Source organism: Mobula hypostoma, chromosome 2, assembly GCF_963921235.1.
Source record: "Mobula hypostoma chromosome 2, sMobHyp1.1, whole genome shotgun sequence".
In the NCBI taxonomy this organism is placed as follows: Eukaryota; Metazoa; Chordata; class Chondrichthyes; order Myliobatiformes; family Myliobatidae; genus Mobula; species Mobula hypostoma.
The window spans coordinates 95,656,080-95,681,736 of record NC_086098.1 but is presented as its reverse complement, the minus strand read 5'-3'; the positions used below and the strand labels follow the sequence as shown (position 1 = coordinate 95,681,736).

The 25,657-nt window shown below is 41.8% G+C and overlaps 1 protein-coding gene across 12 annotated transcripts in view; it reads right to left on the bottom strand.

Moving 5' to 3' along the window:
- The window catches only part of adgrb3 (adhesion G protein-coupled receptor B3), an 835,097-nt gene that overhangs the window by 27,664 nt on the left and 781,776 nt on the right, over positions 1 to 25,657 (bottom strand). For all 12 annotated transcript variants that reach the window (XM_063040268.1, XM_063040273.1, XM_063040274.1 and 9 more), the window contains one exon: positions 13,492 to 14,120. In XM_063040268.1, the coding sequence (XP_062896338.1) occupies positions 13,492 to 14,120 (629 nt within the window). The remainder of the gene's footprint in view (positions 1 to 13,491; positions 14,121 to 25,657) is intronic.

The following is a 25,657-nucleotide window of genomic DNA, read 5'->3' as shown; positions in this document are numbered from 1 at the left end:
ATATAAGTAACTTCAATAATACAGCTTAAACAATTTGCAACAAAAAGTAGCATTAAAGTGCAAAGTATTTATTTTCCCTAAACATTATTATGGTGTATTGTGTGCATTCTGATGTAATGAAACCTCTTCAATATTGAAAGGCCTTCATCGAGGGAACGTGACGAAGATGTTTCCTCTTGTGGGGGAGTCTAGGACCGGAGGGTACAGCCTTAAACAGAAATGAAGAGGGATTTCTTTAGCCAGAGGGTGATGAATCTGTGGAAATCACTGCCATAGGCAGCAGTGGAGGCCCAGTTGTTGGGCATATTTAAAGAAGTTGTTGATAGGTTTTTGATTAATAAGAGTGTCAAAGGTTACGGAGAGAAGGCAGGAGGAAGGAATTGAGAGGGATAATTTATCAGCCAAGATGGAGTGGTGGAAAAAACTTAAATGGGCTGAGTGGCATAAGTCTGCTCCAATGTCTCATACATCATCCCCATTTATTGTAGTACTGTTTTATTTACCTATTATTCTTACAAGGTGCATCGTTGCCACTGTTTTGTTCCTTGAGATGTGTTTACTGTTGGAATATAGGCAATGTGTCAAGAAATTTATCCAAAGCAAGATCCTATAGTCAACGAATAAATAAATGATATGTTAACAGGTTGCGTCATAAATGAATATTGATAGGTTCATCAGAGTTCCCAGCTCTAAAACTAAAAACATTATTACATTATCTCAAAAAAGCAGCAAAAGCCTGAAGCTTAGAGCTCATGATTTTAGAACTTGTCACAGTCTTTGCCTGAACTTCCAAAGGAGAGAGCTGAAGCCAGAGGCAAGGTGAGAGTGACTGTTTTTCACTTCTGGGTGGCATTCAGCTTACAAGTGGTACGGAAGATAAGAGAGATTAACCCTGAGACTCAATGGCATTTCTATTCTAGGAGCACCATTCACCAGAACACTACTAGGCCGACTTCTTAAATGCCTTGGCAGTAAGAGCCTGTTAGAGTCTGGGCACTGTGTGCTGAGTGAATCACCTCTGTGATACCCCCTCAGTCTATCCAGCACTTACAAGGCAGCTGAGTGATGGAAGACTTTCCAAAGATAAAGATTACCTTTACTTGTCACATGTACATTGAAGTATTGAAACATACAGTGAAATGTGTCACTTGCATCAGGACCCAATAGAGTCAAATTGGTGTTGGAGGATAGCCCACAAGTGTCGCTAAGCTACTGGCCATAGTGTGCTCCCAACTTACAAACCTTACCTGTGTGCCTTTGGAATGTGGGAGAAAAACAGAGCACCTGGAGGAAACCCACGTGGTCATGGGAAGAACAGACAAACTGTAGAGGAAAGCAGCAGAAAAACAGCAGTGGAAAGTGTACGCTGATTGCTGCTCGTTGGTGCTGCAACAGCATTACAACAGCCACTACACTATGGTGCCACCACACTTGCTTGGATGAGTATGACTCCAAAACCAGAAGGCTGGTGCTTTTCAAGACAAAGCAGTCCACTTGTATGATACGTCATCACTCACCCTAAACAATCATTCCTTGCATTACACAGTATCTGCAGTGTGTGCCATCCTTCCAAATATACTGTAGTTACTCAACCTACCTACTCCAACATCACTTCCACACACCCATGGCCTCGACTAATTAGAAGAACTGCCTTCTGCAGGATCCTTTTCAAACCACACACAGTCACAGGCACTCCGCCGTCACCGAGTCAAAATCCTCAAGTATCCTTCCCAAAAGCAACTTTACCACAAGGAATGCAATGGTTAAAAAAGGTAGCTCAGAAACACCCTCTCATATGTGATGAATATTTACTGGCCTTGCCAGTGACACACACATTATGAGGGGGAGGGAAAAAGCAGTTCCTTCATAACACTGCACTTAAGAATCACAATGGGTTCTGTGCGCTTGTTAAACCCTTTGCCTTCTGACTCAGATGCAAGCCCACTACCAACATAGATGAGGACAACTCACACACCTACCAGTGTGAATGCAATATTGCACTACTGCACAGGTGACAATAGATCTGGGGAATCACTAAGGGATGTAGTCTCATTGGTGACCAAACCACCTAATTCAATGTAAGAGACTCCCAGAGGGACAGCACACTGCCGGACATCATTCCTACTCTGCCACTCCTTTGGAGTGGTAGGCTAGGATCTGAGATATACCCACTGATGCTACCTTGCCTCTAATGGAAGATAATACCTTACAATCAGCCATAATCCATACAATAATGATGGCACCGCAAAGTGTCGACTCTTTGCGTGCAGCTCTGAGGGGAATCATCAAATATTCCCATTTAGGACTACTACAGTCACAGCCATAGGTACTTCAGTAAGTGACATCGTTTTAAGATGTTTTTAAAAAATTGGTAAACACTTAAATCTAGTGATATCGGCAGATTGCGGATTGCACACTTGGGTTGCAAGTGCAGTTTCCCTTTAAGAAAACAGAAACATGGTAACAGAGCCAGTCTACGGGTACAATTGAAATGCTGAGGCTTTAGACCCACACTCCTGACTATTGTGCTGGTGAATGTATAATCTCTAGAAGATAATATTGAAGAGCTCAGAGCAAGATTGCAGTACTGTACCAGAAGAACATCAGGGACTGCTATGTACTTTTCTGCACAGAAACATGGCTGCAGCTGGATGGCTTCATTATTTCTCCACAAAGACAAAACAGCAGTCTTTTAAAGATAGAAGATGTGGAGTATGCTTTATGATTAATTCACTGTGCTGCACAGGTGTAACAGATCTGTCACAGCCCTGCTTACCCAATCTGGAACATCTAGTGCTCAAAATTCATGCATTGCATCTGTCAAGAGAATTTTCTGCCATCATCTGGGTAGTGGTTGCATTTCACCTCAGGCCAATGTCAGGTCAGGCAGGCACCATGATGAGTAGTCACAAAACAGTGCACTTGGATGCTTTCCCTATCATTTCAACCAGGCCAACATGAAGAACTGTCTGAACAATTACTATCAATATATCACCTGTACGGCCTACCTACACCCATGACTGTGTGGCTACACACAGCTCAAATGCCATCTATATATTTGACAATGGCACAGCTATTGTTGGCAGAATTTCAGACCGTACACAGGAGCAAGATAGATCAGCTGGTTCAGTGGTGTCACAACAACAACCTTGCACTCAATGTCAGTAAGATCAAAGCCGAGGGCGGAGCTATGATGTTGCCAGACAGTGACTTCTTCACGTTCAATTGCAGAAACAGCTTAATTTCTCCCTTTAATGTCTCTCTCCTTTTCTTTTCAAGATGGATTGGGTTTTATCGAAGACTCTGACCTACAGCTGCACTCAAACTTTAGTCTTTATGATGTTGGTTCCTGCTCTCAGGGCTCATTGCCCAGATGTTTTTCAATATCCCAAGGACGCAGCCCAGAAGGTGAGCGTGCCAATTCTATGTTGGTGCCACCAACTGATGTGCCGTGAAAGAAAACAGAATATCAGGAACAGTGGGTTACCTGTCAGATGTCTTAGAACTTGGGTAATTTGTTATATCTTTCTCTTTCTCTCATTGGTGGGGGAGAGTTGCTGGTTCTCGAGGCAGGGGAGAAAAAAACAATGTTGCTTCTTTAACACTGTAAATCAGTGAGTGTTTCTTTTTGAGTAACACACACAAAATGCTGGAGGAGCTTAGTAGGCTAGGCAGTATCTATAGCAAAGAGTACAGTTGATGCTTCGGGCTGAGCCGAGACCTTCATCTGGACTGGAGAAAAAAAGATGAGGAGTCAGAGTTAGAAGGTGGGGGGAGGAGAGGAAGAAACACAGTGATAGGTGAAACCAAGAGGGGGAGGAGTGAAGTAAAGAGCTGGGAAGCTGATTCATGAAAAAGATACATGGCTGGAGAAGAAGGGATCTACTAGAGGAGATAAAAGTCCATGGAAGAAAGAGAAGGGGGGAGGAGCACCAGAGTGAGATGATCGGCAGGTAAGGGGGTAAGGTGTGAGATGGAATGGGGAATGGTGAGTGGGGGGGGGAGCATTACCGAAGTTCAAGAAATCGATGCTCATGCCATCAGGTTGGTGGCTACCCAGACAGAATATAAGGTGTTGCCCCTCCACCCTGAGTGTGCCCTCATTGCTTCTCCCCTCTTGCTGTGTGACATCTCTCTGCCCCTATATTAGGGAAAGAGAGAGCCTGTGCTGTGTCAAATTGTTGGATGAACGATTAGTTTTTGTTGTTGTGCAGAGCATGGTCTTTTTGGGAGCTTTGCTATTGCTTGGTGGGTGGAAGGTGCTAATGCTTTTTTTTTGCTGAGGTGAGGGGGTGGGTCGATGCTTTGCTGCTGCGTGTGCTTGGAGTCGAGAGTAGGGGGGCTCAGGGTTTTTCATGTTTCTACTGTCACTCATTCTTTAGGGCAGACTTCTGTTTTTGTGGATGTCCGTGAAGAACAAGAATTTCAGGTTGTATATGGTATTAAATTAAAATATTGAATGGAATTGATTGTGGGCTTCATGAAGGGGAAATCAAGGGAACACACACCAATCCTCATCAAGGGATCAGCAGTGGAAAAGATGAGCATTTTGAAGTCCCTAGGTGTCAACATCTCTGAATATCTATCCTGGGTCCAATATATTGATGCAATTACAAAGAAGGTACGACAGCAGCTATATTACATTAAGAGCTTGAGAAGACTTGGTATGTCACCAAAGATGCTCGCAAATTTCTATAGATATACCGTGGAGAGCACTCTAACTGGTTGCATCACCATCTGGTGTGGATGGGTCAATGCAGAGGATTGGAAAAAATGGCAGGAAGTTTAAGCTCAGCCAGCTCCATCATGAGTACTAGCCTTCCCAGCATCGAGGACATTTTCAAAAGATGACGTTTCAAAAAGGTGACATCCATTATTAAGGACCCTCATCACGCTCTTTGTTACCATCAAGGAGGCACAAAAGCCTGAGGACGCACTCAATATTTCAGAAACAGCTTCTTCTCTTTTTCGAACAGATTTCTGAACAGACAATGAATCCGTGAACACTACTTCACTGTTATTTTTCTCTTTTCTACTCCACTTAACACAATTTTATATATATATACAGTTGAAGTCAGAAGTTTACATACACCTGAGCCAAATACATTTAAACTCAGTTTTTCAAAATTCCATAAGACTATAAGACAAAGGAGCAGAAGTTGGCCATTCGGCCCATCGAGTCTGCTCTGCCATTTTATCACGAGCTGATCCATTCTCCCATTTAGTCCCACTCCCCCACCTTCTCACCATAACCTTTGATGCCCTGGCTACTCAGATACCTATCAATCTCTGCCTTAAATACACCCAATAACTTGGCCTCCACTGCTGCCCATGGCAACAAATTCCATAGATTCACCACCCTCTGGCTAAAAAAATTTCTTCGCATCTCTGTTCTGAATGGATGCGTTTCAATCCTTAAGTCATGCCCTCTCGTACTAGACTCCCCCATCATGGGAAACAACTTTGCCACATCCACTCTGTCCATGCCTTTCAACATTCAAAATGTTTCTATGAGGTCCCCCCTCATTCTTCTAAACTCCAAGGAATATAGTCCAAGAGCGGGCAAACGTTCCTCATGTGTTAACCCTCTCATTCCTGGAATCATTCTAGTGAATCTTCTCTGTACCCTCTCTAACATCAGCACATTTATTTAAGAAATTAAATAAGGAGCCCAAAACTGCCCACAGTACTCCAAGTGAGGTCCTACCAGCACCTTATACAGCCTCAACATTACATCCCTAATTCCAGACATTTAATCCTAGAAAACATTCCCTGTTTTAGGTCAGTTAGGATCACTACTTTATTTTAAGAATGTGAAATGTCAGAATAATAGTAGAGAGAATGATTTATTTCAGCTTTAATTTCTTTCATCACTTTCCCAGTGGGTCAGAAGTTTACATACACTTTGTTAGTATTTGGTAGCATTGCCTTTAAATTGTTTAACTTGGGTCAAACATTTTGGATAGCCTTCCACAAGCTTCCCACAGTAAGTTGCTGGAATTTTGTTCCATTCCTCCAGACAGAACTGGTGTAACTGAGTCAGGTTTGTAGGCCTCCTTGCTCGCACACGCTTTTTTTAGTTCTGCCCACAAATTTTCTATCGGATTGAGGTCAGGGCTTTGTGATGGCAACTCCAATACCTTGACTTTGTTGTCCTTATGCAATTTTGCCACAACTTTGGAGGTATGCCTGGGGTCATTGTCCATTTGGAAGACCCATTTAACTTCCTGGCTGATTTCTTGAGATGTTGCTTCAATATATTCACATAATTTTCCTTCCTCATGATGCCATCGATTTTGTGAAGTGCACCAGTCCGTTCTGCATCAAAGCACCCCCACAACATGATGCTACCACCCCCATGCTTCACGGTTGGGATGGTGTTCTTTGGCTTGCAAGCCTCACTTTTTTTCCTCCAAACATAACGATGGTCATTATGGCCAAACAGTTCAATTTTTGTTTCATCAGACCAGAAGACATTTCTCCAAAAAGTAAGATCTTTGTCCCCATGTGCGCTTGCAAACTGTAGTCTGGCTTTTTTATGGCGGTTTTGGAGCAGTGGCTTCTTCCTTGCTGTGTAGCCTTTCAGGTTATATCGATATAGGACTCGTTTTACTGTGGTTATAGATACTTGTCTACCTGTTTCCTCCAGCATCTTCACAACGTACTTTGCTGTTGTTCTGGAATTGATTTGCACGTTTCGCACCAAAGTATGTTCATCTCTGGGAGACAGAATGCCTCTCTTTCCTGAACGGTATGATGGCTGTGTGGTCCCATGGTGTTTATACTTGCATACTATTGTTTGTACAGATGAACGTGGTGCCTTCAGGCGTTTGGAAATTGCTCCCAAGGAAGAACCAGACTTAACATAGTTTTCTGACCTCAATCCGAAAGAAAATTTGTGGGCAGAACTGAAAAAGCGTTTGCGAGCAAAGAGGCCTACAAACCTGACTCAGTTACACCAGTTTTGTCTGGAGGAATGGAACAAGATTCCAGCAACTTACTGTGAGAAGCTTGTGGAAGGCTACCCAGAATGTTTGACCCAAGTTAAACAATTCAAAGGCAATGCTACCAAATACTAACAATGTGTATATAAACTTCTGACCCACTGGGAGAATGATGAAAGAAACAAAAGCTGAAATAAATCATTCTCTCTACTATTATTCTGACATTTCACATCCTTAAAATAAAGTAGTGATCCTAACTGACCTAAGACAGGGAATGTTTTCTAGGATTAAATGTCAGGAATTGTGAAAAACTGAGCTTAAATGTATTTGGCTCAGGTGTATGTAAACTTCTGATATGAACTGTGTGTGTGTATATATAGAATTGACTGCCCAGCAGTGGTGAAGTGCTCTGTTTTGTAAGTGTCTCTCTCCCCAGTTAGGCCGCAGGGCCTGTTTCCATGCTCTATTGCTCCGTAACATGACCGGTTCAAAGAGGAGAGACGTTCTTCCTATTGGATCATTACAGAACCTGGGGACACAAACTTAAATAGTGGCTGTGAGGAACTTATTTTAAAATACAGAGCACAGTTGTGATCTGAAACTCATTGTCGGTAGAGCTCATGGGGCTTTGTAAATGAAATGGGTCAGATGCTTGTAGGAAAATAATTTTCAGGGCGAGAAGAAAAAGGGGATGAAGAGGACCACTGACAGTTCTCTCTATAATAACTGTCAGGGCTAAAGGTTTCCTGTTTGCTGCAGAGAGTCTATGATTCTATTGATTAAAGATAAATCTGATAAAATCAATAAATGACAATTGATTGCTGTGGCAGTTTCAATGGCTTTGTAGGTGAATAGCCTACTGCAGCATGAAGTTTATCTATAAAATGTGGTAGAATGAGAGATAATAGATTGCACTGTAATAGTCAGCATGGAGTACAAGGGCCTTAAATTGCTCTGCACTGCATTTTGCTAAGTTCTACTTGCTTTGGTCTGAATTAACAAAAATCTTCATTTTTATATTTACAAAAATCTTCATTTTTATATTTACCTGCTTATATATACAGCAGGTTGTTGAATGATTTTTGACAAGGTAGGGTGATGTTGTCAAGCAAATTTTTCCAACACCTGACGTTCATTTTGAGTGCCAGCAGCACCACTGTCCAATTGTGTGATCACCACAGGCCTCATCTCCTCAGCTTCATTCCTCCCTATAATTTCAACATGGTTCTTCAACGCAAGCATACTCTTCTAGATATTCTCCCAGCATTCCAGTGAATGCTTTGTTTGACATCTGACTACAATTCCCACTGCATCAGAAAAGCAGCCAACAAAATTAAAGATCCATCCCATCCTCTCGTTTCCTGCTTCCAAAAGGCAGAATAAACAAAAGCTTGCAAACATGCACCAGCAGATTCAAGAACTTTGCTGTAACTGTGATACTATATTCTACATTCTGTTATTGCCTTTCACTTTGAAATGCCTTGATGTATCTATGTTTTGGACTTATCGACATAGATGGCATGCAAAACAAACTTTTTCACGGTATTTTAGAATCAGACAGCAAAACAGCACGGATACAGGCCTTTGGCCCAATGAGTCCATACCAACCATGGTGCCCACCCCTCAAGTCCCAATTTCCTGTGTTCGGCAAGCTCTACTACCCTTGCACGTGCCTATCCAAGTGCTTCTTAAATGATACAATTGCTCCTGCTTCAGATGCTTCTGGTGGCAGCTTATTCCAGAAACACACTTTCTGTGTGAAAAAGTAGCCACTTTTAAAACTTTCCCCTCAGTCTAAATCTAAAACCCTTAGTTTTTGCCTGCCCAACTCAAGGGAAAAGACTGTTACCATCCACTTGGTCTCTGCCTTGATCACATTTTTAAGCATTTCTATAAGGTTCCACTTGTTTTCCTGTGACCTAAGAAATAAAGACCCAGCACGGCCAATCTCTCCATACAACTCAAGCTCTCTTGTCCTGGCAGTATCTATTATTGTTTTTATACTCTTTCCAGCTTAACCACTCCTTTCATATAACACGGTGAACCAAATGTACACAGTACTCCAAGTGCAGCTCACCAACGTTTTATGTATCTGCAACAATGTCCCAACTCCGACATGCCTTCACTGATAAAGGCCATCATGCTAAACACTTTCTTCACCAGCATGTCTACCTATGATGCCACTTGTATCCACTTGTACTCCTAGGTCCCTCTCTTCCCAACTGTTCTATCATTCACAAGTCCTGCACTGGTGTGACTATCCAAAATGTACCTCCTCACACTGATCTGTATTGAAATCACTTGTCACTCCTCAGCTAACTTCCCTAAGTGATCCAGAAGTCCCTGTAATCTATAATAACCTTTCTGTACTATCAACACACCTCCAGCCGGCTCCCTTGCACGCTTTCCATCTGTGCTGGGTTGAGCGTCGAGCTAGCATCTCAGCCTTGTAAAAATAAGAAAGCCTGCTAAAAAAAAACGTCATCATGACGGCGTGCCAATGACTCCACTCAGAGTTGAGGGCTTTCTTCTTCTTCTCTTCTGCAAATGTTGCAATATTTTGTGCAGATTGCAAAGTACACCTACATAGATTCCACTAACTGTGAAAGTATTATAGTGATTTCTATAATCTATAACCATGGAAAATGAACAATCCTTGCACAGATGCAATTAAATATTCAAATACATTTTGTGCACTGTAAGCACGAAGTACTATAAAAACTTGCACAGGATTTAATAAAATGTAAACACAGCATATGTCTACTGCCCTCTCCTGCTTGTTGATTGCCTACCACTAATCCTGCTGTTAATTGGCAAGGGTACCCTGGTTGGTGAGTCCCAGCACAATTCTAAACAGAGTTCGGCTCACTATAGAAATCAATCCATCTGGCAGATGCAGCATGGATTCAGCAAAGGCATGTCCTATTTGACAAACCTACTGGAGTTTTTTTCAGGATAGAACAGCGTAGTAGATAGAGGGGAACAGATGGAGATTATTTACTTGGATTTCCAGAAGGCGTTTGAAAAGGTGCCACATAAAAGACTTGTCCACAAGATAAGGATAAATAGAGTTGAGACTGATGTATTACCATGGATAGAGGATTGGTTAACTAATAGAAAGCAGAGAGTTGGGAATCATGGGTGTTTCTCTGGTTGGCAATCAGTGGTGAGTGGTGTGCCATAGGGGCCCACAACTGTTCACGATATACATTAACGACCTGGAAGAAGGTACGGAGTTTAGTGTATCTAAGTTTGCTGACAATACTATATTGAGTTGAAAAGCAAATTGTGCAGAAGCTATGGAGATTCTGCAGAGAGATATAGAAAGGTTAAGTGAGTGGGCAAGGGTCTGGCAGATGGAATACAATGCTGGTAAATGTGAGGTCATCCACTTTGGAAGGAAAAATAAAGGAGCAGATTATTATTTAAATGGTAAAAAATTGTAGCATTCTACTGTACAGAGGGACTTGGGAGTGCTTGTGCATAAATCACAAAAGGTTGGTTTGCAGGTGCAGCAGGCTATCAAGAAGGCCAATGGAATGTTGGCGTTTATTGCTCGAGGGATTGAATATAAGAGCAGGGAGGTTGTGTTGCAACTGTACAGGGTACTGGTGAGGCCACACCTGGAGTACTGTGTGCAGTTCTGTCTCCTTACTTGAAGAAGAATATACTGGCTTTGGATGCAGTGCACAGAATGTTCACCAAGTTAATTCCAGAGATGAGGGAGTCACCTGGACCGTACTTGCTTCAATTCAGAAGAACGAGAGGAGATCTTATAGAAACATATGAAATCATGAAAAAGATAGATAAGATAGAGGCAGGGAAGTTGTTTCCACTGGTAGGTGAGACTAGAACTAGGGGACATAGCGTCAAGATCTGGGGGAGTAGATTTAGGATGGAAATGAGGAGGAACTGCTTTTCCCAGAGAGTGGTGAATCTGTGGAATTCTCTGCCAATGAAACAGTGGAGGCTACCTCAGTAAATATAGTTCAGACAAGGTTGGATAGATTTTTACATACTAGATGAATTAAGGGTTATGGGGAAAAGGCAGGTAGGTAGAGATGAGTCCATGGCCAGATCAGCCATGATCTTATTGACTGGCAGAGCAGGCTACTCCTGCTCCTATTTCTGATGTTGTGATGTTCTTAGAACATAGAATATTACAGGCCCTTTGGCCCACAAGGTTCTACTCCTCCTCCAAGATCTATCTGAACACTTCCCTCCTGCACAGGCTTCCATTTTCCTTTCATTCATGGGCCAATCTAAGAGTCTCTTAATTGCCTCTAATGCATCTTCCTCTACCATCATGGGAGCGTGTCCCATGCACTCACCACTCTCCATGTAAAGCAACTTACCCCCTGATGTACCTGTACTTTTCCCCAATCACCTTAAAATTATGTCTCCCCATATTAGCCATTTCTGCCTTGGGTAAATCTCCCTGGCTGTCCATTACATCGATGCCTCTTATCATCTTATACACCTCTATCAAGTCACCTCTCATCCTACAATACTCTAAAGAGAATAGCCCTCGCTCACTCAACCTTTCCTCATAAGCCTTACTCTCTAATCAAAGCAGCATCCTGGTAAATCTCCTCAGCATCCTCTCTAAAGCTTCCTAACGTGAGGTAACCAGAATGGAACACAGTACTCCAAGCACAGCACAGAGCCTGGGCCAGGGCTTGGCGCAGTACAGCTCCACCCAGCTCAGCACATTTTATGCCCCTCACAGCCTAGTCAAGGGTGCAATCTCCATCTCTGCACAGGGCTCAGGGCAGCCCAACCCAGAACAGGACCACATACTGCACGGGGGCTTCCTGAAGCTAAACTGAAGCTCAACCCACATGTCAATGCCCAGAGTTACCAGCCATCAAACTGTCAAAGAGAATGACATTCACATTCATAAGTAGTTAAAAAATACATACCATCAAAATTTTTAAATATGAACAAACATGAATAAGGAATAACACATCAGTAATGAAATTCATTTCAATCAATTCAATTAACATTTTAAGAAGGTACATTACCATATACTTACCCTCTTACATAAAAGTTGCTGGTGAACGCAGCAGGCCAGACAGCATCTCTAGGAAGAGGTGCAGTCGACGTTTCAGGCCGAGACCCTTCTGACGTCCTGACGAAGCCTGCCCCTCTTCCTAGAGATGCTGCCTGGCCTGCTGCGTTCACCAGCAACTTTTATGTGTGTTGCTTGAATTTCCAGCACCTGCAGAATTCCTGTTGTTTACTTATCCTCTTCACTGTTTTGTCTGCCCTTCACTTCGGGAGAGGATCACAATCACAATTCCTTATCCAGTTACTGGGAACCTACGGAAGTGCACCCCCCACCACTGGACTCCATGAGGAGACAACGCTGGAGTACCATCAGGAAACCCCAGCAAATGGCTATGTTGAGGTTCCAGAGCTAAACCATTGTGCAATATTCCCAAACTTCCGCAGACTCACAGACATAAACAGCACCAGTCAGGCAAGGAACTGCAGGCATGTCTGCAGACTGCTCCCCACAGTATCCCTATAATCCATAGACAGGTAATATAAAGGAATGCTATACATGTTCAAATTGTTGAAGAACACATTATTGCATCTACATGTGAAAAAAAGTTAACATAAACCATTCACTATAATTGGTAACATTTTCAATCATAACCTTTCCCACCACGTAGTCTTTTGCCTGGGGAAAAGCCTGCTCAAATGTGTGGTGGCCAGTAACCTACAAGGAGGCAGCCTTAATCCTGAACCTTATTCTCTGGAGATGGGAGTGAACAATGTGGGATCAGACCCATTCAGGGCCTAGGGTTAAGGACCAACACAGGATATGGTCATGAAATAATGCATAATGGGGTCAAGGAACTACCTGGGCTTGGAGTCCCACCCTTCTGTACTATCCTGGTCTTCCTGTTTGCATTGGGCTGGGTACACAGTTTAAGGCTCATTGTTCGACCCACAAGAAACCGCAAAGTATAAGCCAGACCTGAATTACTGAACTTTGTGTTTTCCTTGAGCTAAGACAGGGTTGTGCTTGAAAAGAGTTATCAGCCCTTGGTGTGTTCAGTCATCTTTAATGTGTTCTCTTTATCATTTCAACTTCATTCATGTAATCTGTGATAAACTACACCAACAAGAAACCAGCACTTGCAACCCTATCTGTCTAACCCACTACCTGTTTCAGAGAACCAGCGAACTTCTGCTGGCAACATAAGTTGGTAATAGTTAATGAATTCATATCACATTCCTTCCCTCCATTTTAGGGATGATACTATTACAATTAATGGGGATAAGTATAGATAACACTCTGGAACAGGGGAAATGTTATCTGAAAGTTAAAAAAGGTTTACAATTTACTTGGTTGCTTCTTTCCTTCTGAGTCCTCTACCAACTTGGACAGAGCTTGCATTGAAATTTAACTTCCATGATATGAGACAACATATCCGCTACAAACAAATAAGTCAATCAAACCAACTCGACGGAAGTGCATCACGCGGACGTAACCAAAATACATTTTTCAGTGTTGTTCCGATGCAGACCTACTAACCTCTAAAGAACTCATGGACACTGTTGAACCTGTTTCACTCCTTGATAATGCAGTATTACTTTCATCAAGTTCTGAAACAATGAAGTTCTTTACAGCTGACCGCGGTTCATATGGTAAACTCTGTTTGTGTTCTTGTGTGGTGAGATGCTGATCTAAATTGAAACTGATGTGATCCATCACAGGTGCACTTGTATTAAAATGCATTAACCTATCATGTGGCATGCCTTCCATGCTGATGTTTAATTTGCTTTCATCTTTAGCGATAGGTTGGACACTTGCTGAGCCTCTTGGCATTACAATGTAGTCACTCTCCATCATCCTCTCCTGGGCCTGAGCCAACTCAGCGTCCCCAGCTCTGAGATTGTCATCAGTGCATAAATAAACTGTCCGCCGTAGTTCACTGTTTTCCTTCTTTATACACTGCTCAGTCAATTCGTTCATTCCAATTGGCACATGCATCGTCGGCGGCTGCTGTATCAAAACTTTGGAAATCATATTTCCTGGGAGGGTTGAAAAATTCATGCTTTTGGGGTTGATTCCTTTCTCTTCTTCATCGTCATTCAGCGAGATCCTCGATAGCGTTCCTGTAATAGTTGCAGCTCGGCAGCTCCCTATATCCTTGTGAAGGACTGTGGGTCAAAGAATCATTCGTTAGAATTGAAAATTCAACAGCTGATAAATTATTCTAATTGACCTTGTGCTTTGGTCAAATAAATTAAACATTCTATCACACTGTGTTTCATTTTCTTTCACCAAGTCAATTTGGTATTTTTCTTCATTGAAGGCAATGTGTCAACATAATGATTGTTAATACTTTATTGCAATCTTATAATTAGAATGTAACTGTGCCGTTTATGTGGCTTGTTTTTGCAATTATAACATAGGAAAATGGGGTTTGATAGCTGGGAAAAAAAAATCAGATCTACCTGGTGGTCACATTAATCGATGATGTTTGATATAACGTTTGAGGTAAATTAAGATGGACCATATTTATTCGAAGTACTGTACCACTCTCCAGCAATAATCCTTCAACAGTCAGTAGTTAAGAAAACAAGTAACACAAAACAGATTGACAAAACAAGAAACTGAACGGGTGTTGTAGGCTGAATGTAAAAGGCAAATGAAGTTCGTAGACTGGTACTACCACATCATGCCTTGCATCTCTGTAAAATACTTCTACAAGCTTTATTATTCAATTTTGATTAAAATTAAACTGTGCAATTGTATTGCATTGGTACAGGTCCATACCAACCATACTAATTCCATAAAGTGAAGGCAGGAAGGACTGCAGATACATTTGCTGCACCCTGTCTATCCTCTGGCTCCTCTATTGCCAGGGTGAGGCCAAAGGCAAGCTAGAGGAAGACCATCTCATATTTCTCCTGTGTTGTCTACAACCCAACGGTATGAGCATCGAATTGAATTGTCTGCATGCGCTCCGTTCCTTTCGCTCTCCATCTGATCCGTCCAGGTCCACCCAGACACACCTTTCTTTGCAAAACTACTCCCAAACCCACTCTCACATATTCTCTTTCCATATACCACCTGGTTCCATCAGCCTATTACCCACATACTCAACCCTCTTGGTCCTTTGTCCCCTTCCTCACTGTTCCCATTTGCCCACCATTCCTCCCTTTTCTGGTTCCACTTATGGCCTTCCTTTCTTATTAGATTCCATAATCTATGGTCTTTGTTGCCTCTACCTCCAGATTCTGTTGTTATCACCATCCTTCCTCCTTCCACTTGGCTCCATCCACCTATCAACTCTTCTTCTCTCAGAAACATCTACTGTTTACTTGCTTTTGTCTCACCCCTCCCCCTTGTCTCTTTACGTTGGCTTTCTCCTCTTTACCCTCTTAGTCCTGATGCAGGGTCTTAACCTGAAATGTTGAATATCCATTCATCTTCTCCAGATGCTGCTTGACTCGCCAGCAGCTTTTTTTTTTGCGGTGTTACAAAGTGGAAATGGTGAGATGGGATTATCTGATCATGATTGATTCCATAACATTGACCCCAAACTCCATGATATTTCAAAGGATGACAGTAAGCCTGACGCCGAAGATACAGAAGTCTACTGGAGTTCACAAAATCTCCTGTGTGCCCCCCCCCTTCCCACCTCCAACTATGAAATATCCCAACACTGTCGTTTTCTGGACCCTTCTCCTTTACTCTATACAGCTATTTTTAAGTGTACATACTTGAAAATGGAGTTAGTATCCTCACCAGTAATCACATCATTTGAAATTTTGATGCACCACTTGCCTGACCCTCCTCATTGTTCCAGTGGTCATCCATTCCCTCCATGGCCGTACCGTAAGGCAGCTATGGTTGTCTAAGGTCAGTCCTCACAGCCCTGGGATAACACTGCAGGAGTCCCATGGTCAGTCCTAATCATTCCCTCTCCTCCAGAAATGTGAATGATCACTGAATAATCCAAAGTTATTTGTTCCAGTTTCCAGTCTTCAGAAAGCAATTCTACCCACTCCTGCATGCAACAAGCCCAATTTACGGCCAGTTAAGTGGCAAGTCACATTTGTTCCCCATGATTACCTCTGAAAGGAGAGTGTTGAACCTTCTATTCTCGGCATTTAGTGGTGTTACCACCACTGAGTTCCACACCATATTTTGAACATCTCCACTGACTAGAAACTCAACTGCAAAAGCCACATAAATGCCATTACTGTACGGGAAGGTTGGAGGCTCAGCATCCTGCAGAGCGACTCACATTTCTCCGATGTCTTTCCAGCACCCAGCAGGCACAATAAAGGAACACAGTGCATAAGCCTCTACATTCCTACATGCTTTAGTAAGTGAAGAAGCCGGAACAAAACTGTGCTCTTGATTGGTCACTCATCCACTAACTAAATATTCAGCTCTTCCAGCATCAACAGAGTGGCTGCAGTATGTACCAACTTCAAAATGCACTGTAGCAACTCTCCAAGGCATCTCAGAGAAAAGATATTAAGCTTGCATCCTCTACTTCCTAAATGAACATCAGCAAGAGTGATGGAAAGCTAAAATTAGCAAATTCTCTTCTCTTACACTTGGAAGTACAGTTATTTTATTAGGCACACCTGTACACCAGCTCATTCATGCAAGTATCTACTCAGTCAATCACGTGGCAGCAACTCAGTGCATAAAAGCATGCAGACAAGGTCAAGAGGGTCAGTTGTTGTTCATACCAAACTCAGAATGGGGAAGAAATATGACTTAAGTGACTTTGATTGTGAATGATTGTAGGTGCCAGATGGGGTCCTATGAGTATCTCAAAAACTGCTGATCTCCTGGGATTAACATGCACAACGTTCTTGGGAGTTTACAGAGAATGGTGTGAGTACCAGTTCTGTGGGCAAAAATGCCGTGTTAATAAATGTTAGAGGATAATGGCCAGATTGGTTCAAGCTGACAGGAAGGAGACAGTAACTCAAATAACCATGCATTATAGCAGTGGTGTGCAGAAAAGCATCTCTGAATGCATAAACATTGAATCTTGAGGTGCATAGGCTAGAACAGCAGAAGACCACACCGGGGGTCCACTCTTGTATGTAATATAGGTGGCCACAGTGTGTCTATCCAAGTTCCTTCCTTGTCAGTGGATCTACATCTTGGACCTCAGTGTTATGCAAGTACTTTGACTGCACTTGACTACACAGTTAACTGCTTCTGTCTCAGGGACAATTAAAGAGGGGCAATAATTATTGGTCCTGTCAGATCAAATAATAATAAAGAATATGAACATCAGTGATATTTCTGGCATAAATCACTATGGCCATTGTACAAGATGTTTTTGAAACAGCTGTAGTTAACAGTGAACCTAATATTAAAAGATGGAGGCTTTATATCCTCTTTGAACTTCAAAATTGTCTTGAGAACCTAGCTGTGCATTCAGCTGTTCATTTGATCTCTAGATAAGGAAAAGATGCAATGTGGGCATTAACTCAGCCTTTGAAGGATGATGGGCAAATTATTCATAAACTTTCCAAGATGTGTATTCCAAAATACGAGTTTCTTCCTGAATGGCTAAACTATTAGGGGGAGTGAGAAACACCATCAAATATGATAAGTGAATTCAATCACTTAAAGCAAAATTTCTGTACATATGTTGTCTAAAATGGCTCTCATCTCAACATGTGACACTGAAAAAAATACTCAACTAACTGATGAGCCCGCATCCCTATGTGCATGGGTTAATTTTGTTTCATGTGACCAGAAGGCACTGTTCAAATGTATCTTAGCTGTGAACGACTTTAGATAATTGATTTATCCTGCATGCAGCAATCAGAACGTGTGATATTTAATATCTCCTGCAGTGAAGAAAAGCTTGTGCTCACTTGTTCTCCTGTGTGCAACTGCATAACCTAAAAGCAAATGTCAATTCCGCTATCTCACTTGCAGCATAAGTAGGTCACACAAGTCGTCATATCTGCTTTGCCATTTGATACATCATGGCTGACCTAATCTTGTCCTCAGCTTCGCACTCCTGCCTTGCCTCTAACAACTAAAGTCCTAAAACAATGGTCTGGACCAAAAATCTAACTTCACTTGACTATCTGGCTTCTGCAGTCCTCTGGAATAGAGTTCTAGGCTTCCATTCCAAGCAGACAGAGTCTGATGAATGAAGACCTGCATACCAATGCAAGTTAAAAGGCGTTGGGCAAGACCAATATTGGACAGTAGGAAAGCAGGTAATTGAGATAGCTTATTGTTAATATTAAAAGGAAGTATTGTCTGAGAATCAATGGAAGCAGACCTGAATTTATTTCAGTAGAGTCATGAGGAATGAATAAATGTTTTGTCAATGGGAAATAATTCATATAAAAATATTAATAAAGTTAACACTTGAGGACTTCTTAGTCCTTACGAGGCATAAAAATTAGAAAAGAACATTTTGGCAAATTTAAGAAATTCAATTTGTGCTTGAGCACTTATATAACTGGAATGTTTTAAAGAGGAACTGATTAATTGGTATATTTTATTATCCTATTACCATGATGAGTTCACTCTATTTCTCATATTGAATTATAAGGTCCCTCCTGAAATAGGATGTTGGCTCTGATACATTGGTTAGCTCAAAACTCACTGTGGATGTTGGCTCAGCTTTTGTTGGCAGTTCCACAAGGAACTACGGGCATTGCTCAGTGAAGTACCAGTAAGCTTTGAGATCCCTGTGTAAATGTGGAAATCCCAAACTTCCTAGCCAAACTCTGCTGGCACTTGCTGGGTGGTGATCAGCTCTCGGACCCTGTGCCAAGTGAATAGCGATCACAGGATTGTAGTGAAGGAAAAGAAAAATATGGTATGAAACATTTTTTAACTTAATGGTTTAATTGATTTTTAAAAAATAATAATTTTATTAACCAAAATCTTCATTATGATTTTTAAAAAATATTTAAGTTTTAGCTATTTGAAAAATATTGACAGCTTTAATTGCTGGCAAGCTGAGACATGTTTTTCTGAAGTGTCCAAGGTTTCCAGTGGAGTTGCTAGGCAGGGATTGCTCTGATCTTGCTGAACTTCTGAGAGGGTGACCTGCCATTGCATGAAGACAAAAGAACTACACCATGAAGACAAAAGAACATTTCAAACAACTCCGTGAAAAGGTTATTGAAAAGCACAAGTCAGGAAATGGATACATGAAAACTTCCAAGTCACTGAATATTCCTTGGAATATCCCAGTTAAGAATATGGCACAGCTGAAAATCTGCCTAGAGCAGGCTGTCCTCAAAAACTGAGTGACCGTGCAAGAAAAGGAACAGTGAGGGATGCCATCAACAGACCTATGGTAACTCTGGAAGAGTTACAAGCTTCAGTGGCTGAGGTGGGAGAGACTGCGCATACAGCTGTTGACCAGGTGCTTCAGCAGTCGCAGCTTTATGGGAGAGTGGCAGAGAGAAAGTCACTGTTAAAAAACTCACATGAAATATTGGCAAGAGTTTGCCAGAAGGCATGTGAGAGACTCTGAGGTCAACTGGAAGAAGGTATGTTCTGAAGAAACCAAAATTGAGCTTTTTGGCCAGACTAAATGTGATGTTTGTCGTAAGCCAAACACTGCACATCATCAAAAAGACACCTTCTCTACAAAATACAAGAAAATCCCAGAGGAAAACCTGATGCAGTCTGCAAGAGAACTGTGACTAGCGAAAAGATCTGTTTTCCAGCAAGACAATGACCAAAAGCATAAAGCCAAAGCTACACAGGAATAGCTTAAAAACAACAAAGTTAATGTCCTGGAGTGGCCAAGTCAGAGTCCAGACCTCAGTCCAGTTGAGGATTTGTGGCTGGACTTAAAGGGTTGTTCACTCATGATCCCCATACAATCTTTGACAGAGCTTGAGCAGTTTGTACAGAAGAAGACTGGGGAAAAATTGCAGTGTCTAGATGTGCAAAGCTGATAGAGACCTACCCACACAGAGTCAAGGCTGTAATTGCTGGCAAAGGTGCATCTACTAAATACTGACTTGAAGGGTGTGAGCAATTATGCAATCCATTATTTTGTGTTTAATAATTGTAATAAATTTAGACCAATTTATAGAAATTTTTTCACTTTGATGCGAGAGTCCTTTCCGTTGATCAGTGTCAAAAAAGAGCAAAGAAAACCCACTGTGATTCAATGTTGTAAAACAATAAAACATGAAAATGTCCAAGGGGGGGTGTGAATATTTTTTATAGGCATTGTGTATAGAATTTGTGTAAATAGGTTCTTGATAGTCAGCACAGACTTTCTGCTTGTCTCTGTACTCAGCTGTGTGTGCCAGTAAAATATGGTCCAAAAGTGGCGACAAGGTAACGTAGTGGTTGGAGTGACGTTATTACAACACCTGTGACCTAGGTACTTTCCTGACACCGTCTGTAAGGAGTTTGTACATTTTCCCTGTGACCGTGTGGGTTTCCTCTGGGTGCTCTGTTTTCCATCCACATTCTGAAGATGTTCAGATTAGCAGGTTAATTGGTCACATGTAATTGGGTGATGCGGACTCGTTGGCCTGAAAAGGTCTGTTATCATGCCGTACCTCTAGATTTTTAAAAAAGCTACTGCTGTCAAGACAACTATGCTTCAAACTCTACTAAAATGTTACAAATGGGCACTGCATTATATTTACCAAAATATAATTATATTTTGTAGTGTGCTGCTACCACAAAACAAATTTCGTGACATATGTCAGTGATATTAAACCTGATTCTGATTCTTTTCATGGGTGGCCTGTATGGTTGCATGATCAGATTCCACTGAAAACAAACAGCGTGAAAGCTTTCTCGATGTTGTCCAGGATGAGGGACCTCAGTAATGAGTTGGGATTTGGAACTGTTCTTTTCAGTAAACCTTAGCAAGGTTTTAAAGATGATAAGTTCTGTTGGAAGCAAATGATCATTAAAACACTGACAAAATGGATAGATAGCACAGCAGAAGAATATGTTCTCATTCTGGATTGGGGTGCTTCAACTTGAAAAGGCACGGCAAGCTGATTCTATAGATTTTTTTTACATGGTCACAGATAAGCAGACAAAGATCAAGCTAAAGGTATGATCCCAGCATCTAGTAGGAGTGGTTTGGACAGTATCACCTCTTCCTTTACTGTAAGCATCTGCCATTCAAAAGATGTTAAACCTGCCAGTTAACAATAAATGTGAAAGCTTGGGGATTGCTTAGAAGCTTGAAGGATGCAAGCATGAAACATGAATTATTCTCCATTGTAATGCCTGGAACAATGATGATCTCTAGCAGCACCAGTGGCTTATCCACTCCAGGTCGTGGGAAACAATTACTATTATAGGTATCACACATCAAAGTTGCTGGTGAACGCAGCAGGCCAAGCAGCATCTATAGGAAGAGGCGCAGTCGACGTTTCAGGCCGAGACCTGAGTCCTGATGAAGGGTCTCGGCCTGAAATGTCGACTGCGCCTCTTCCTATAGATGCTGCTTGGCCTGCTGCGTTCACCAGCAACTTTGATGTGTGTTGCTTGAATTTCCAGCATCTGCAGAATTCCTGTTGTTTACTATTATAGGTATGTCACAATGAAGGGTCCAAATGACTTAAATTATTCATACGTGATATTCTGACATGCTGAAGGAAAAAAAAGACTGCCAACTATGATATCACTATTCTTGGCCAGAATGGAGATAATTTGGCAATACTGAATCCTCTGTACCTGAAGCACTGTGAATGATTTTACTTACAGTTGCCATCCATTCACTGCAGTTCTCTGAAGTTGTATTCTATAACAGTATTTTCATTTCTTTTTAAACTCAGATCTAAACATGGGCATCAGTGGCAAGGCAATTGTTCACTGCCCATCTCTAACGCATTTCAGAAAGGTCAAAGTTAATTCATTAGGATGTACTGCTGAGCCTTTATAAGGCATTGGTGAGACTGCACTTGGAGTATTGTGAGCAGACTTGGGCCCCTTATCTAAGAATGGATGTGCTGGCATTTGAGCAAATCCAGAGGAGGTTCAGAAGAATAATCCTGGGAATGAAAGGGTTAATTTATGTGGCGTGTTTGATGGCTCTGGGTGTGCACTTGCTGGAGTTTAGAAGAATGAGGGGGATCTCATTGAAACCTATTGAATATTTATAGGCCTAGATAGAATGGATATGGATAGGATGTTTCCTATAGTGGAGGAGTCTAAGATCAGAAGGCACAGCCTCTGAATACAATAACATCCCTTTGGAACAGAGACGAGGGAGAATTTCATTAGTCAGAGGGTAGCGAATTTGTGGAATTCATTGCCAAGGACAGCAGTGGAAACTAAGGCATTGAGTATATTTAAAGCAGAGTTTAATAGGTTCTTGATTAGTTAGGGTATCAAAGGCTAAGGGAGAAGGCAGGAGAATAGGGTTGACAGGGATAATAAATCAGCCATGATGGAATGGCAGAGGAGACTCAATAGGCCAAAAGGCCTAATTTTGCTCCTTTGTCTTGTGCTACCTTGACATTCATTTCCTTGCAGGTATTTATAAGAAATACATAGAATCTATGAAAGCCCCTACATAAACAAAGACTGACAAACGATCATGTCCAAAAGATGACAAACTGCAAATAAAAATAATACTGAGCTGTAAAAAGTCCCTGAAAAGGAGTCTGTTGGTTGCAGAATCAGTTAAGAGCTGTGGTGAGTGATGTTGTTAACACCGATTCAGGTGTGAGATGGTTGTCAGATAATAACGGCTCCTGAACCCGGTGGCAGGGGATTTAAGGATTCAGTATGTCCTGCCTGATGGTAGCAGCAAGAGGAGAGCATGGCTTGGATGGTGAGGGTATTTGATGATAGATGCTGCTTTCTTATGACAGTGCTCCTTGTAAATGTGCTCAATGATGGGGAGAGCTTTGCCTATGATGGACTGGGCTGTGTCCACCACTTTCTATAGTCTCTTCGTTACTGGACGGTGATGCAACCAGTTAGGATACTCTCCACTGTGCATCTAGACGATTGTTAACAGTTTTTGGTGACACCATTCGACTTGTATTTGGAGAGTCTGCTTTATTTTCAATCATGAGTTCTCTTTGCTTTAATTTACAGAAAGCATCTTAAACAGGTTCATTGGATCTTTGCAAATAGACTATTTCCAATGTCCCTTTAATGTGGTAAATTGCACACTGGAGGAAGTGCTCTTTGCAAATTTGAAGTAATACAAGCCTACAGAATGGAAACAACAGGAATTCTGCAGATGCTGGAAATTCAAGCAACAAACATCATAGTTGCTGGTGAACGCAGCAGGCCAGGCAGCATCTCTAGGAAGAGGTAAGAGCCAAGAGCTGGACAGGTGATTGGCAACAGGGATACGAGAGGATCATGGGACAAGGAGGTCCGGGAAGAAAGACAAGGTGGGGGGGGGGGAACCCAGAGGATGGGCAAGGCCTTGCCAATCACCTGTCCAGCTCTTGGCTCCATCCCTCCCGCTCCTGTCTTCTCCTATCATTTTGGATCTCCCCCTCCCCCTCCCACTTTCAAATCTCTTACTAACTCTTCCTTCAGTTAGTCCTGACGAAGGGTCTCGGCCTGAAACGTCGACTGTACCTCTTCCTAGAGGTGCTACAGAATGGAACATTGCACGAGATTCCAAGGGGGGAAGCCTCTGTTTATAACTTTAATCAGTTAGCATCGCCAAGTATCAAAAATTTTAAAGAACTTTAAGATTGTTCCAGGAGATAGTCATCAGGTGCATCACAGTATTTTTATAATCTAATTTTAATATTTCTGGGGAAACAGTATGCTGGGAAAAACATATACTGTTAACAGTCTCTGTGGATAGAAAGCACTGCATGTTCTCTCTTACTCTACACACTGTAAATGACAGAACAGGACTAATTATCCAGTGTCGGTTAATCCAATACTATGTAAACTAACCCACAGGCTGTGTCTCTGAAGCATCTGAGGGATGGGTGGCAGGTGGGTAGATACCATCGTACGTAAAGAATAGAGAATCTTTTTCAAACTTGAACTAAGGGATTTTCACAAACACACTTGAAAGAAGAGGTGGGATCTCAATTGAAAGATGTACACCTAACACTACAATAGTACACGTGTGTGTTAGTGTGAGCTTTGTGTTCAAGTCTCAGTACACACATGAATGAGAGGATGAAAGTCTCACGATACACCTAATCAGCATCCTTGAACATTAACGGAGCCACATTTAAACTTTAAAGCATCATTGATTGTCAACAAGATGTGATCTGTTTCTATATCAAGTTTAAGTAGTGGTCCTTAATAAAGGTAAATAAATAAGAAGTAGTTTTACGGATAGAACCAGAAGGAACAACAACAGAATGTAAATGCAGTGCTTCTGATCATGCCCTACTCACCCTCATAAACCAAATGCCATAGCTGCAGTGCAGACTACAAGATTTCCTCTAAAGTCTGATCACTGTGACTGATGCAAGGTGCAGAATTGTTAATTGTTCCCCCTGAACCTAGCAAAGTTAAAGGTAGGCTGGTAAGCTCTGCTCCTAAAACTGTTCTCAATTACCTCCAACCAGAACATGCACAGGTGACCCGGCTTCCATGCACATCCCAAAGATGTGAAGATCTGTATGTTAACTAGTCCCTAGTGCAGGAATAATAGAATTTGGGGGAAGGGGGATAATGAAAATGAACAGAAAATTAAAGAAAAACTGAGAATAAAAAATTGGATTAATTTAAATGGATGATGGTCAGCACAGAACTCAATGGGCTGAAGGGCCATTTTTAAATGACATATATCTCTATGACTCAATGAGTCTTGTTTGGAATTAGTGTATCCCCGGCAACAGCCAGTGCCAATGTGTTTTCTCCAATAGAGTGGGAATTGCTATTGTTTTTGATGCAGGTGAGCTTCAACTTGTGACTTAAGCTCTTGCCCATTAAAACCTAGTTTGCAGCCCTCCTCTGTATGGTCCCTCTGAGATGAAAAAATGAGGTATCAATGTCAACAGATTATCTGAAGAGCTAAGCTGCCCTCTTTTCTTTCAAGGTGAAGAATAAAGTTCTGAAGTTCCATCAGACTGATACCAATAATCCAAACTCTGGGAACAAAGATCCAAATTAATAACAAAATGAATGTTTTAAAGTCCTGAAAACCACACAGCTCAACCCATCTGTCGGCTCTGACTGCCTACTGGAGAAGAACGGAAAAGCTGGATCCGTTATCTAAAATTTTGGTATAGAAAAAAGCGTAGAGGTATAAAAGCATAGTTGTCAAAAAGGAAACTAATAACAGGGGGCCTGACATTGGGGCAGTGGGGGGGGGGTGCGCGAGGGTGGTGGTCACAAGCAGCACATTTATCCCAAGACATACTTGCATATATCCCCTCCAGCCTGTAATGATTCTTTGTCCTGTGGGAGGTGTAGAATGGGCTACAGAACATTTGTTCAAATTAATACTGTCACAGGAGCTTCGTCCTTCAGAGTTAAGTAATGGTGCAGCTGTTTCATAAAAATAAGGTTCAGCACCCTGGAGTGCTAAAGCTCAGTAGCGCGAATGGGCACCTCCTCCTTGTGGACGGCTGAATAGAAAAAAAAAGGAACTAAAGGGATCAGGTAGCTGCAGTGGTTCCAATATTCTGAACTGAGAATCCCAGAGTGCAACTTCACATCTCATTCTTGTAAATAGTAATGAGCAATGGGTTAGCAATCTGTATCATTAGGAAAAAAAAATACTGTTCAGTCATTTAGCACAGAAATAGGCCTT